The sequence below is a fragment of the Podarcis liolepis genome (genome assembly GCF_965112155.1).
Source record: "Podarcis liolepis genome assembly, chromosome: 1".
In the NCBI taxonomy this organism is placed as follows: domain Eukaryota; kingdom Metazoa; phylum Chordata; class Lepidosauria; order Squamata; family Lacertidae; genus Podarcis; species Podarcis liolepis.
Window position 1 is genome coordinate 43,807,934 of NC_139554.1, and position 14,268 is coordinate 43,822,201.

A 14,268-nucleotide genomic window follows, 5' to 3' on the forward strand; every position below is an offset into this window, starting at 1 on the left:
CTGTGTGGTCCTATCCTGTGAGAAAATGAAGCTGTTGACATGGGCCACAGCAACCACATAAAGTACAGGGCACCAGTTCTGTCGCAAGGTCCCTGTGACCAAGGTCTGGAAGTACTGCCGGAGGAGGTTCAGGTTGTCTTCAGCAGGGGAAAGGTATCTCTCCAGAGACACAGGAAACTGCAACAAAACCAAGAAAGCAACACCACTCAAAAATATGTATTTTATGTTTTCAAAAAAGTATATTTTAAAGAAAAATACACCGAAACACATTTATTGTACACACACACACACACACTAATAATTGTACATGAAGAGTGTGTAAAATTTAACTGCAGACTCTTCATGCATTTGTTCAGGCACGCAAGATAGGATGGAACAGACTTGTGACTGTGTCATGTAATTCTACTCAATATTGATCCAGAGCAGATTCCATCATATAGTTAGCAGAGTAAAAACTTAAACACATTGCAGGATTTCCCCAAAATAGACCAGAGGCAATTAATATTTCATCCAGCAGAGCGTTACTGCTGCTGAAGGCAAATGAGCATAATGGTCACAAATCCAATACGTTCAGGATTGGCACTGTCCATAAGAAGTCCGGTTGCAGCAGACTTAACTGAAACTTACAATAACTTATACTATGTACAGAAGACCACAACAGAAGGAAAACAGATAGAAAGTGAAACCCAGGCTCCTTCTGGCCTATTATTATAGTCAGCATGATCTTGACAGAAGAGATAACAGAACCAGTTTAAACCAGCTGTACTCAGCTTCTCTGAAGGAATAACCCAAACACCATGAACCTTCTGCTTGTTTCTTTCACACAGAGAAGTTTCCAGAACCTTCTTGAATTAATTAGAAGAGGAAAGATCTCTACACATCAGATCAATACTGCAACAATACTGAACCAAGAAATGCAAACTGAGCTCCAGCAAAACTAAAAGTGGAGAGGGAATTAGGCTGCTCAGTCCATCCCTAGTGGGGAACAGAATTATGCTCCCCCTAATCCTGCCAGCTACTTCTGCCTCCTTATACGTTTCCTTCCTTCCCTCTCTCATAGTACTAGAATACAGGGACATGGAAGATTCAGGGCAGGCAAAAGGAAGTACTTATTCACGCAGCACATAGCTAAACCCAAAGATGTAGTGAGGATCACCAAGGTGGATGGATTTATCAGAGTGTTAGACACATTCATAAAGTGTTATCAATGGCTACTGCTCATGACAGCTTTGCTGGGGATTACAAGTAGAGAGTTCTGCTACGCTCATGTGCTGTTTGTGAGGTTTTCATAGACATCTTGTTGGCCACAGGGAGAACAAGATGCTGGACTAAATGGGCCTTCAGTCTGATCCAGCAGGGCTTTCTTGAGCTGGCTTCCCACCCCCCAAAGTCCACCCCTACCCCAAAACAAACCGGCCTTATCTTGGGGAGACCTACCTGCTGGAGTGGAACTCCCAGGGCCCTCAAGGTGCTCACATGCTCTCCAAAGACAGCCATCCTTAGCTGCACACTAAACCGCCTCTGCAGAGGAAGAAGCACGAAGATGCCAAAGAGTGGGTCTCCAAAGGAGACTCCTTCAAACTGTTCAAGGAGGTTGATGTAGAGGTCATGGAAAGAAGCTAAGCCAGGGAGGGGAGCATCCAAGTTCAAGGAATCCAGGACTTTGGGCTGGCAGTAGAGGGAGAGGAGAGCAGCTGTGTAGCAATGGACAGGCCCTTCCAGGAACAAGTCGCTGCCCGTGAGGAAGACACACATAAGCCTTGCAAGTTTGGCTGCCGCCGAGATGCCCTGAAGGACCCTGGCTCTCCACGTCTCCAGCAAGAGGACCCACTGCAGGTTCTGAGTCACAGTGCGCACAAGATCCAGTGGGAGAGAACTCAGCCCAGCCCACCGGGTTTCTGCACCAGTCACACTGTTATAGAGGTTGATGAGAGGAAGGAACGGCCAATCGGAAGGCAGGATTGGCCCTTTGACCTCAGGAAGAATCATGGATTGGATTAAGTGTGTTCGGCCTTGGTAAACATCTCTGGAACGAACAAGGGCGGGCTCCAAGTAAGCAAAGTGAGAGAGGTAGCAGGCCTGGATCTGTGGGAGATGCTGGTATGCTTCCTCCAGTAAGGCACCACGACTAGGGAGGGGAGGAACAGCAGCGGCTGAGCCTGGCTGTGCTGGCTTCGCCTTTGAGCTCAAGTGCAGGAGGTCTGAGAAATCAGCAGCTTCTGGCCCCCCTGATTTGCCTTCCCTGTACAAAAGGGGGGGGGGAGACAGGTGATGAATGCCAATGCTTTCTTGATTAATGCAATGATATTTGCTATTTGCTTATCTATTTCCTACAGCACAAGAGTAATCCCCAACAGTCTTATGATCTACGTTTTCACAAACAAAGATGCAGCGTGACTCCAGGGCGCTGCCCTAAGGAAATATATTCTACAGTGTGGCAGGTGCTGCTTATAAGTATGTAAGAAGTGCCTAGCTGGAACAGAACAGAGAGAAGATTGCTAGAATAAATGCACCTCCAGGAATAGCTAGGGCAGCTCAGAAAGGGGTATAAAGGGGATTCCTGGATGTAGAAAGGGCCTCTGAGTGTGTAGCACTCATTATCATATCTTACAGCACCCTTCCCCATCTTGATGTTGCTGGACTCTAACTCCCAGCAACCACAGCCAACCAATGGCCAGGGATGATGGAAATTGGAGGCCACCAATCGTTTTTATACGTGGGAATCCATGTTTCCAAGGAGATTCAAACATTCAATTCCTTTTCTCATGACTATAAGCAGCCTCAACATAGTGAAATTTAATAACTTATTTTTGGGATGAGGAATATATTGAAAGGGAAATGGTCTGAACACATGGCAATTCCCATTTCAGCAGTTACAAGTGGAAAAGCAATAAAGATGGCATGGAGATTTAAAAGGCTTCACAGCTGGTGCAGAGAAGAGCAAGAAGTCACCCTTTGTCCTTCAGGGCCATGGAGCTGCATCAAAATGTTTCTTCAGCTATGTAGACAGCACAAGTATTAGTCATGATGGCTATATATTATCTCCAGGATCAGAGACGGTGTGCCTCGGAATATCAATTGTTGGGGATCAAAGCGGAACAGAATGATAAGATAGTTGTGTCCTGCTTGTCATAAGCATCTGCTTATGATCTAAACGCACTTTTAGTAACATCCAGCAAGACTCGTTTTATGTCTTCAACTCCCACTGCAAGGAAACCTAGAACAGGCTCCTCAGTAGGTTATTGAAACTAAAGCTCTGTAAATCTCTCTTTCCTTTTTTCCAAAACAGTTTCTCCACATCCTCATCTTTGGAAGGGTTACTCAAGGGGAGCGATGGGGAAGAGGTGGAAAGAGGGAGTGGAACTTACGGAATCAGTTTTGCATTGAAAACAAGGCCCAATAGGAGTTCATGAGCCAGGTGCTCACTGCCTGGCAACAAACGGCTTAACAATGCCATGGCAACGCAGTGATGGAGTGAAGCATGCCGGCTGTAATCCGGACAAGTACCTGCCTGCACAGGAAACAAAAATCCAGCATGTGAAAATGTTGCAACCATGCGCATTGATACAGATATACGGGTCATGATATGACACAGGGCAAGGGCAGGAATAAAGGGAGATGTTCAATGCCTGCAAGAGTAGGCAGTTTTTTTATACTGATGAACAACCTCAGAAGATATCCTCCTACACATTGGCTTTTCACCATGAAGTCTGCGAATCAGTGCAACACAGTGCAACTTTGCATGGTGTTTATGCAACGTGGTGGGAGACAAGTTAAGGCAGATACTTCGGTTGGCCAAAATCTGGGCTTTACACAGTAGATCACTCAGATTTTCAGCCAGTTTCACCTTATGGTGAAAGAATACACACGGCACAATCCCCAACTTCCCCACAACCCATAAGTCCCTTCAGATAGAGTCTCCTGCTCACGTTTGGGTGGCAAGGGAGTGGGTGGGAGTAGAAGCAGACAGCTTTAGGTCTCTGCAGACTGCTAAGATAATCAGTATGTTTTCTTTATGGGTGGCAAATTGGGATGGGAGGTGGGGGAAAAACACCTATTGGCTTCTTTTGTCCATTTCATTATCAAAGGTGGGGAATGGAGAGTGGGGAACATTGCAAAGTGAATCAGTAGGTGCCAAATTCTATTGAGGAACCACAGCCTCATTCACCATGCCCCCTCCCCAGAAGGTTCTGTAATAAGTACATGGGCAAAGCCACACTGGTGTTCCTCAGATGTTTTGGACTACAACTCCCATCGGTCACAACCAGCATGTGCTGTAGTAAAACACATCTCGAGGGCTCTAGGCTGGTGATGGGTGGGCTAAGCAAACCAGAAGTGAAGATGGATGCAAAGAGCTTACTACTTTCTGAGCCAGTGAAAGCACGTAATATTGAAAGTGGTATTCATGGCTCAAGAGCCAAGCAGAGGAAGGAGTTATAGAAGGCGGGTCAGCAGTCCAGCTCTGCAGCAGATAGTCTGTCACACCCTTCACGTCCAGTATGGAGACATACTGTGTTAAAAAAAAAAAAAAAGTAATGTCAGTTACCTGAATCTAGAGGGTGATAGTCTCCTTTAGCTAGTTTTTTTCTGTTATATAGAAATGCCATTCATATGCTCAGCTACTACAACATCCTTCTCATTGTCTGCTGGGATAATTGAAAACGGATGGTTTCCCTGGAGAGAACAATGCATGCTATATTCACATTTTAAGAGACATAGGAAAAGAGCCCATTTGTCTGGAAAAGTAATCATTTATGGTTACTGCTCCTTCTTTCTTACCAAGTCTGTCAATTTTACCTGCTCCGGGGCTTTTCAGACTATTAACAACCCATCTGCAGAAGGAGAAAACAAGCTTGCTCCATCTTCCATGTGACAGCCCTTCAGATATTTGAAGATTGCTATTATGTCATCTCTCAGTCTTGTCTTCTTCTAGCTAAACATACCCAGCTCCTTCAGTTCCCTCAACCATTCCTCGTAAGGGTTGGTTTCCAACTGGGGTTCAAGATTGGAGGGAGGCTTGTACACAAGCACGCTTATAAACCATCTACAGAATTTGCCAAGTCGGGGTGTGTTTTTGCATGTGGTTCACATAGCCTCATGCCTCCTACATGCTTATAATTTTATAAAACCTGAAGAGGGTTTATATGCCTAAAGGCTAGACTTCAGGCTCTCATATGCCCAAGGGTTAGGCTTTCAGGGCTCACTCAACCAACTCCGGGCTTTATTGCATCTGGTTGCCTGAAACACATAAATGGAACATTGTTACAGTGTCCTGTTTACACTTTCTTCTCAGATGCAGGAAGTGTCCTCTGTTCTCTTTTTTTGGAACAGAGCATGTCTCTAGCAGAAATGGCTTGAAGAACAGCAGAACAAAACACCAGGAGGGCTCACCTTGCCAACCAGCCCTTTGTGTACGGTGATGATGCTATCAACAAGCACCAGGAAGGCAGTAAGGAAAGGGAAAGGCGATTTAGAGCCTGCAAGGCTCATTGGGGGTTTGCCCCCAGTGCAGCTCAGAGAAACGATGCTGGGGAGAGATTCTGGCGCTGGAGAACAGGTTAAAGGATTGCACACAGCAGAGCACGGCCTGTGTGGAAAAGAGATAGATAGATAGATAGAGAGAGAGAGAGAGAGAGAGAGGTTATACTTCAGAAGGCAATGACTACTGAGAAAAAAGCAACTTATTAAAAAAAATAAATCCATGTGATTAAAGTGTTGCCAGCTAAAGAGAGAAATGCAATAGTATGCTAAGACAATAGTACCATCAAGGCAAGCATTCCCCACTTGACCCCACATGCTGTTCTGTGGGGTCTGCTGACCAGCCCAGGGCCAATTGGGGATTTGTTTCATGTGCTAGGTTTGTCGGACAAAGTGGGACTCTACCCCCACAGACCACTCCCAGAGTGCCTTGTGAACAGACTCCTTCATTCCTTGGCTTCTTCAGCTTTGCCATATAGGTGGCTGCAGAAAGCACAATCCTGAACGTACAGTGCAACGCTATCCTCTTGAAGAGCAGACAAACTTGCCCTCGTTATCTGGAAGCAAGTGCTCCAGAGGTATGCAGATGCCTAACTTCGCACATGATCTATTTGCCAACACCAGCACACACCTTGATCTGGCCATTAAGTAACACCCTGGCAAGAATCAAGAACCCTCTGCACCAAGGCAAACTAATATTCTGTGCCACAAAGCAGGAATCTGTGACCCGTGTAAATGATGCAGTTAAACGTATGCCCACGTTGCATAATTGACTCTGACTTTACGAGCGAGATCCAAAGACAAATAGGGACAGGAGCAGAAGGAAAGAAGACGCACAGCCCTGTCCGTCTAGCAGGACTGTTTCAGCTGCCCAAGGAATGACAGCACAGCACCACCGCTGCAAGACGCTCAACCGACTAGTCACACAAGCTTGTTGGCTTGCTGCAGCAGCAACAGACGTGGGCACAGATTTTACCTGAGCATTTCCCAGAGGTTCTGCATGACTGGCTGGCTGAGGAGAGGCAACAGCAGCGCTGATGTCAGATGCTCCACTTCCTCTAAGGAGTCAATGGGGTTTACTGATGGCTGTGAGGGGGGAAACGGGAGGAAAAAGGCGTTTTTGTGAAAACTCTGAAATTAAGCCAACAACATATACAGTGCATGAGTCAGACCTATTGATTTCCTTCCTTTTTAAATTCAAGATGCTGCAGGCACATGATTTTGCCTCATGACATTGTCCAGGACAGTGATTTATTATGTATGATCAATGCCTCCAAGCATATTTGCCTAGGGATGTTTTATTAAAGTACAAGGCAAGAGCACAGCAAGAAGGGGCTAATGTAGTGGTTCTCAAACTCATTGTCTCTTTCCCTGCCTCACAGGAAAATTGCAGGACATCTTGGCAGATCACTTAATAATTATTCTACCTGTTGTAGCAATTGTATGTTGAATGTGCTAGATGCTGCAAGGTTTATAATTGTATCAAAAGAGATCTGCCATTGTCCACCTGAATGAAGCTTGCAACCACTGCTGGTCCATGGACCGGAGTTTGGGAACTCCTGGGCTGGTGTAACTGCCCTAATGCTTCAAGTGGGACAGCTGAAGAGTCTCCTTACAGGCCCTTGCAAATCCAGGACTCTTTAATTCAGCTCCTTGCAAGATATAGAGATCAATCACTACTTTTCTGTATGGAATTAGAACTGGGTCAAGGGTGTCAAAATATATTGAACAACTGGCAAGGAGGAAACTGTTCTTTCCTGTTCATGCTCTACAGTTGACTACCACTGTCTCCTTCCAAACAGGAGCTTTTCCTCCTTTCCTGTGCTGTAAGGGAGACATCAAACAAAACAGAGGAATACAGAGATGCACACTGTACTCCTCCTGCTCTAGATAAGCTTTGGATGAATGGGAAAAGTGCTCAGACACAAGCCTGGTTCACACGTAATGCTGATCCATAGTTTCTTTAGGTTAACAATGGCTTGTTTGAAGACTACCCATGATTTGTTTTCTGGCAACGAATTTGAAAACAATACAGAACAAACACATATCTTTATTTGCTTTTTGTACGGTTTCTAAAACTATTTTTAGTTGTTTTTATGGTTTGTAAATTCCTTTGAGACTTGATATGTAGAAGGAGACTCGTAATCCCCCCCTGCATAAACTAAGAACATAAAATGAATGAATAAAAGTGAAGCTTATGAACCACAGCTTGTTTAACTATGGTTTGGTGTCATGTCCAAACCAAGGAGCTGCGTCTGGCCACCCCACCCCAGATGCTCACCAAGCTATAAAAGTATTACACAAGAACAGCTGGAAAATAAATCAAGTTCTGGAAAAACAGCCCATGACTTGTTTGCTTGTTGGTGAGTCTACTCATGGCTTGTTGGACAAGCAATGGGTTACTGTCATGTGTGAATGCAGCTACAGAATGCATATGTGGCTCTGGTTATGGTCAGGCCTCAAACAATCCAAGTATAATCAGTAACAAAATTACTTTCATTTGCTTGGTGATTTCATAAAGAATTTTTGACTGGTAGTTGCTTCAAAAAAGCTCCTGAAGGTCATTTCAACAGGGGCTGAAAACTACTGCTAAATCTTTTCCACTTGATTTGGAAAGTTTCTGATGCTTTTGACACTCTCCCCATGAATGGGGGAAGAGATATATTAAGCTGATCCTGTCCAGAGTAATCCTAGTAAAGCCAGGTTAACCAAGGTAGGGCCTCCAGATGTTGTTGGACTCCAACTCCCATAAGCCCCAGCCAGGATGTCCAGTGGCCAGGAATGATGGGAACTGTGGTCCAGCAACATATGGAGGGTACCATGCTTGGCAAATTATAAGACTGAAAGACACTGAAACCAGCTGCAAGGTTCACCTGAATTTACAAAGGAACCCAGAAGACAGGCACCTGTATCATTTCAGTTAAGACAACTGAACTTCCTTCCCTTGACTGTACTCCAAGCCTTGTCCGGATGGATAGTTGCACTGGGGAATAAGGCATCAACCCAACAGACAGTTGCAAGAGACACTTCTTTGGTTTTCACAGGCCTCACCTGCTGATTGCAGTGACTGTAATAGGCCGCCATGTAAAGAACATAAGCTGTTGTGAGGGGCTGCAGTGCCTGCCAGATCTCCAGCTGGGTTATTTGTTCAAGGCATCCTTTCAGTTGCATTTCAATGATGGGCCTGAAGCCCGATACCTGACTCCAGGTGACTGGCGGAGGTGGAATCTGGCCACCGCCTTCTGGATCACTCCTGAAACAGAAAAGAGAAACCATGAAGGGGAGAGGTAAGCTTCAAACTGCTAATGCCAACTGACTGATCAGCCTAAAAGATTCAGTGACTGTGGAACATGTTTTAGGATGCTTTCATTGTTGCCCGGTTTTACTATTTAACGCTTTGTTGAGAAGTGGTAGATATTCTGAATGAAATAAATGAACAAACTTTACTCATGAGAGTATTGTTTATATCTTGTTTATATTATGTCTATATTGTTTATATTATGTCTACAACTAGATGGCTTCACAAGCAAGCTGAACTGGTGCCTTGCCCTAATCTTATCTATTATTAAATTATTACTACACTTATATCCCAAGGAGTCCACACTGCATACATGGTGCCCCCCCATTGTATCTTCACAACCCTGGCAGGTAGGTTAGCTGAGAGGTGAAGACCAGACCCATGTCACCCAGTAAACTACATGGATTAATCAGGATTTGAACTCTAACAATATTTACATGCCACCCAATAACTGTTTAATCAGAGCAGACCTACTAAAATGAGTGAACCTAACTTAATCATGATCATTCATTTCAGTGGGCCTCCTCTCAGTAAAACTAAGCTGAATATCAGATAAGTTCTCCGGGCAACTAACAATAATGGCACTATAAATAAAAATCAGAGAGTAAGTATAACCAAACAACAACAACACACCACTCAGTGTATTAGTATAAATGGGGAAAGCAACATAACAGTCATAAGCTCCACTTATGGATGAGAATTGAAATGACCTTGTTCCAAGTAACTGAGAGAGGGGGAACAGGGGAGCAAAAGAAACAAGAATGTGTTATTTCTAAGCAAGGTTTCAGCAGTTGTTTGGCTGGAGAGGATTCATCAAGTTGCAGTTTTAATATTTGTCAATTTTGTGCCATCTGTAATATTTTCACTGATGTTTTGCAAGCTGCCAAGAGACTGCGAAACAAGCAGAATATAAATTCATCCATTCATTTATTGTTTTAATTTAAGATAGGAAATGGTCAAGGCCCTTGGGTGATCAAAGATTAAGAGCCGCTTCACACGTGCACAGATATCACTTGATTCCTAATTACAGAAACTCATGCGACCGATCATTCTTGGGCTCAATCTAAAGGTGTCCCTTCGGCTCGCAGAAAAGCTTTCAATACAGATGATGTTACCACAAACAGAAGCGGGGGTTAATTTTCATTGATAACCCCAGGAGGCTGCAGCATCACCTTCCATTCTGTTCTAGAAAGTTATCCAACCTTCTGGAGCAGATTTACTGAGGGTGCAGGGGGCTGCAAAGGGAAATTGGCAAAAGTCACCTCCCTTCCTCTTCCACTAGCAGAGGCACACAATAGTTTCAAAGCCCCTCCACAAGCAAAAGAGAACAATGAGATTCAACCCATTATGTCTGCAGCGATGAGAGTTCCATTTGTGGGATGCAGGACACAAGCCGAATTCACACAGAACAGCTCTCATACTGCAACAGCACTTTTCTCTGATGCTGGACACATTACGCCTCTAGCAAAGTGTTTTTTCCTTGGTTTGCCCCTGCAGCCTACCAGTCCCATATGCTTTCCTTCAAAGTGCTTCCACCCTCACCCCTGTCACTCTCTCTCATCAGAGAAACCTCTTTCACTGAGCCAGGTATTTATTTACACCCACCCAAATGATTATCTTCTCAATCAAATTCACTGCCAACCTCCACTGCTGCAGCACGAACAAACCTCGGGCTTCGCTGGACTCAGCAGTGGATTCCTAGGGAATACCACAATCAACTGCTCTTCAGCAAAGTCTAATTATTTCCTCCCACTCATCCTAAGAAGAGGGAAATGGAAGAAAAAGAGATACAAAAATAGGGGACTAAAGCAGGACACACACAGGGAAGACTAGAACGCCTCTTTGAAGGGCAATTAATCTGACAAGACTGCTAGGCTGAAAGAACATTGATGGTCACAACCTTACTTGCCGAAGTGATCAGTTTTTACTGAGGTATCATCACCACCCTTATAAATACCTTCCTCACAACTATAGAAAGCCAGAGAAGCTCTGTCACAATTCTCATCACCAGTCGTGCACAGCCAGCTGTTATGAAAAGGACAGAAACTTCAATACCACTTTCAGTCACAGAACAGCAAATTTTTTGTCTCCAGGAAGCTTCCATCATGTTTGGTTATGTGTTGTACTCTCTCAAAAGTTTTCAAAGACAAACAGCCTCCGGTAAATGAACCTTACTCCTAGACTCTCTTTGTCTGTATTCTGCTTTTAAAGTGACCATGTCAAGCAGGACACAGCGACAGCTCTTAAGGACAAAAAATTTAAAACATCCATATTTTTCACATTTAAAGCCCGAAAACGACTTTCCAACAATAGTGGTGGTGTTCACTCATTTTTGAACACAAAAGAATGGGTAAATTATCTTCACTTTGCTTCTCATAAAAGTCCCCGGGATTTATTATTTATCTGTACATATTCAACAGCCATCTCATGTTTTAAAAGCCTATAATAATCTCACACCAGAACCACAAGCATGTGGCTATGCCAGGCTGCATATGATATAATTTAGGAAAGCTGCTTTGTAAACAATAGCCTGTTCTAGTCCCCACCCACCCCATCATTTTGAAGGTAACTGGCTCCCCCCCCCCCAATCATTTAAAATCCTTTCCTGCCCTTCACTTCAAGTGTCACTTTCCCAAAACAAGTGATGAGAATTCTGCACGGCCCATTTGAAAGAAAAACCAGAGAAATTGATTCAGCTATATTTCAGAGAGAGCCAATTCACTAACTGCTAGTTTCTCTTTGTAAGGAAGCACTTAACGGCAGAATTTCAACAAACCCTACATTTAGTGCCGAGTGTTATTTGGCCATTGCAGAAAGCTGACATGTGATGGCACCCTCGATTCTTAGAAGCAGGAGTGCCACAGCTCTCGTTCAAAATGAAACTTCTCTAAAAACAAGAATAAAGGCAAATAATAAGGTTGCGCTCACAAACCCATTCCCTCGCTCAGTTACCCTTTTGAAACAACCTGATATTGTGGGTGGTTTATCTTGTGGCTTTGCAAATGCTTCTGCCTGGATGGAATGTCTCTTTGATATGGGATAACGCTTCTTGCTTGCCGGGTATGGGCAAGTTTACCTCTGACTTTTGCATTGCCGGAATGTAGCAGCACACAGTACAGAGGCCATTATGTGGAGGAAAAACATCCACACATACAGGCAGGGAATGGTTTTCAAGCAGATAATGCAGCAACCTCGCTGAAGCTACACAGAACTGAGTCTGCTCAGTGCATGAATTGGGGTCTGATGGGGACCCTGCATGAAAGGCAGCGTATGACCGTTTGATGGCTTCTGTGAAGGTTGTTCTTTTTTGGGCAGGCTTTTTAAAATCAATGGCTGCTGTATACCACTTCCACACCACCCAATATTTTTGTCCCCCAAATCAGGATGTCAGGAGGGGAGCACTTTCCAGTCCGGTGCTCTGGCATTATCGTGTGAAGGGTAGTCCCAGAGCGCCAGACCAGAAGGTGCTCTGGCACTCGTCAACAGGGACACACCAAAGCGCCTTCTGCTCCAGCGCTCTGGCACGAGGATTCACACCAGAGCACTGGACAAAAAGTGGACTCGTAAAAGGGTAAAAGTATTGGGAAATGATATACAATGAATTGAAAAAAAAAAGGTTTAAAGTACCTTTCCCCCCAAACCCCCAGAGTCCTTTCTGTCGGGGATAATTCAGAGGGAAATTCCCAGGTGTCAAAAAAGATGTATGCTACTACTGTGGCCCATGTTTTGCTAGTCCAAAAACGGAAAACGAGCGAGGTCCCAAGCAAAGAAGAATAGCAATTTAAACTGATGGAATATGCACAGCTTGTAGATTTAACATAGAGAATAAGAGAACAAGAAGAACATACATTTAAGGAAGACTGGAAAATGTTTACTGAATATATGGGTGAAAATTGTGTTCATTTAAAAACGCTGGTAGCACTAAAATAAATTCAACAGTGTTTTGATGGATGTAATAATGGATTACTGAATGGTTGAGTTCATGTAAAATATGCAGGGATGTGTGGTATGCAAAATGAACCAAGGAAAGAGAAGCAGGGAAGTCATTGATTTAAGGTTGTCTAAATGAATCTTTTGAAATGTAATTTGGAAAAATTTAGTAAAAATTATAAAAAAGAGCACAGGACAAAAAAGAGGACATTTCAGGATCCTAACAGAAGCCATGACTGGCATCTAGGGAACAGCAGGTGAGGGCCAATACCCTTGTGTCTTACTTGCGAGTTTCCCATAGGCCTTTGCTTGAGATGCTGGACTAGATGGGACTTTGGTGTGATTGTAACTTACATTAAATGTAAAGGGACCCCTGACCATGAGGTCCAGTCTTGACCGACTCTGGGGTTGCGGTGCTCATCTCGCTTTATTGGCTGAGGGAGCCAGTGTACAGCTTCTGGGTCATGTGGCCAGCATGACTAAGCCGCTTCTGGCGAACCAGAGCAGTGCACGGAAACGCCGTTTACCTTCCCACCGGAGCGGTACCTACTTATCTACTTGCACTTTGACGTGCTTTCAAACTACAAAGTTGTTAATTCATCATCTCCCTCACGTTATACCTGCTATTTCTTATCTCCTTTAACTATTATTACTTGCATATTGTTTATTATATTGTAATCTGCCTTGACATCTGGTTAAAAAATTCAAATAAAAACCTTTACAAGTAAATAAATAATAAAAAAGCATTCCGGTGAGTGATGCAAACTCATGTTGCTACCGCAGAATGTGCCTTTTTAGAAAACACACACACACACACACACACACACACACACACACACACACACACAACTGGCAAGAGAAGGTGGTGATACCTGCTAAGCTGGGCTTGCAGTTCTGCCCTGCAGCCGGCCGTCTGTGTCACTTGAGTAAGCAGAGTCACCATGGCTGTAGCTCGCTGGACAGAAAGTTCAAATAGAGAGTTGTTCTCCTGAAAACTGCCAGCCAATTGAGCCAGGGATGGGACCATCTTCATTAGCACAGGATAGAGATCCCTGTAAATTGGAGAAAATGTATGAGGTTGGGGGGGGGGGGAATCACAGGACATTGACTCATTGTTACAAATAATTTGTTTACTCCCAGCACAATCCAAATTCCCATAAGACTTTGTGACTGACCCATATTCTGCAGAGAAAAGGCTTCCTGCTTCTCAAAGCGTTTGATAAAATGAACCAAAAGTTCATTTTTTTAAAGCAGGAAAAGATAAAGCTTGAATAGAAATGAGGATTTTCCTATGCAACCGAAAGACATCATTTCAACCTTACTTGCATTGTTAACATCTTTCTCAGTAAAGATAAGAGAATTAACATCTTACATGGTCATGGCAGGCAGAACAGCCTATATGCCAAAATTTGAAGATGTAAAACAAGGCAACTTTGCAGAAAAGAGTATCACTCATTACCAATTTACTTTGGTTGCTGGTTTGAATACAGCTGTTTAGGGATCAGTTCTTGTAGCAATGATCAGCTGCACCTAGTGTCACTCACTGATACAAAACTAGCATT

The 14,268-nt window shown here is 43.9% G+C and overlaps 1 protein-coding gene across 4 annotated transcripts in view; it reads right to left on the reverse strand.

Moving 5' to 3' along the window:
- RPAP1 (RNA polymerase II associated protein 1) overlaps positions 1–14,268 on the reverse strand; it is a 174,485-nt gene that overhangs the window by 131,748 nt on the left and 28,469 nt on the right. For all 4 annotated transcript variants that reach the window (XM_083506091.1, XM_083506092.1, XM_083506093.1 and 1 more), the window contains 8 exons: positions 13,579–13,758; positions 8,530–8,731; positions 6,455–6,564; positions 5,392–5,587; positions 4,361–4,510; positions 3,369–3,511; positions 1,438–2,242; positions 1–177 (listed from right to left, as the gene is read on the reverse strand). In XM_083506091.1, coding sequence (XP_083362217.1) covers positions 1–177; positions 1,438–2,242; positions 3,369–3,511; positions 4,361–4,510; positions 5,392–5,587; positions 6,455–6,564; positions 8,530–8,731; positions 13,579–13,758 — 1,963 coding nt within the window. The remainder of the gene's footprint in view (positions 178–1,437; positions 2,243–3,368; positions 3,512–4,360; positions 4,511–5,391; positions 5,588–6,454; positions 6,565–8,529; positions 8,732–13,578; positions 13,759–14,268) is intronic.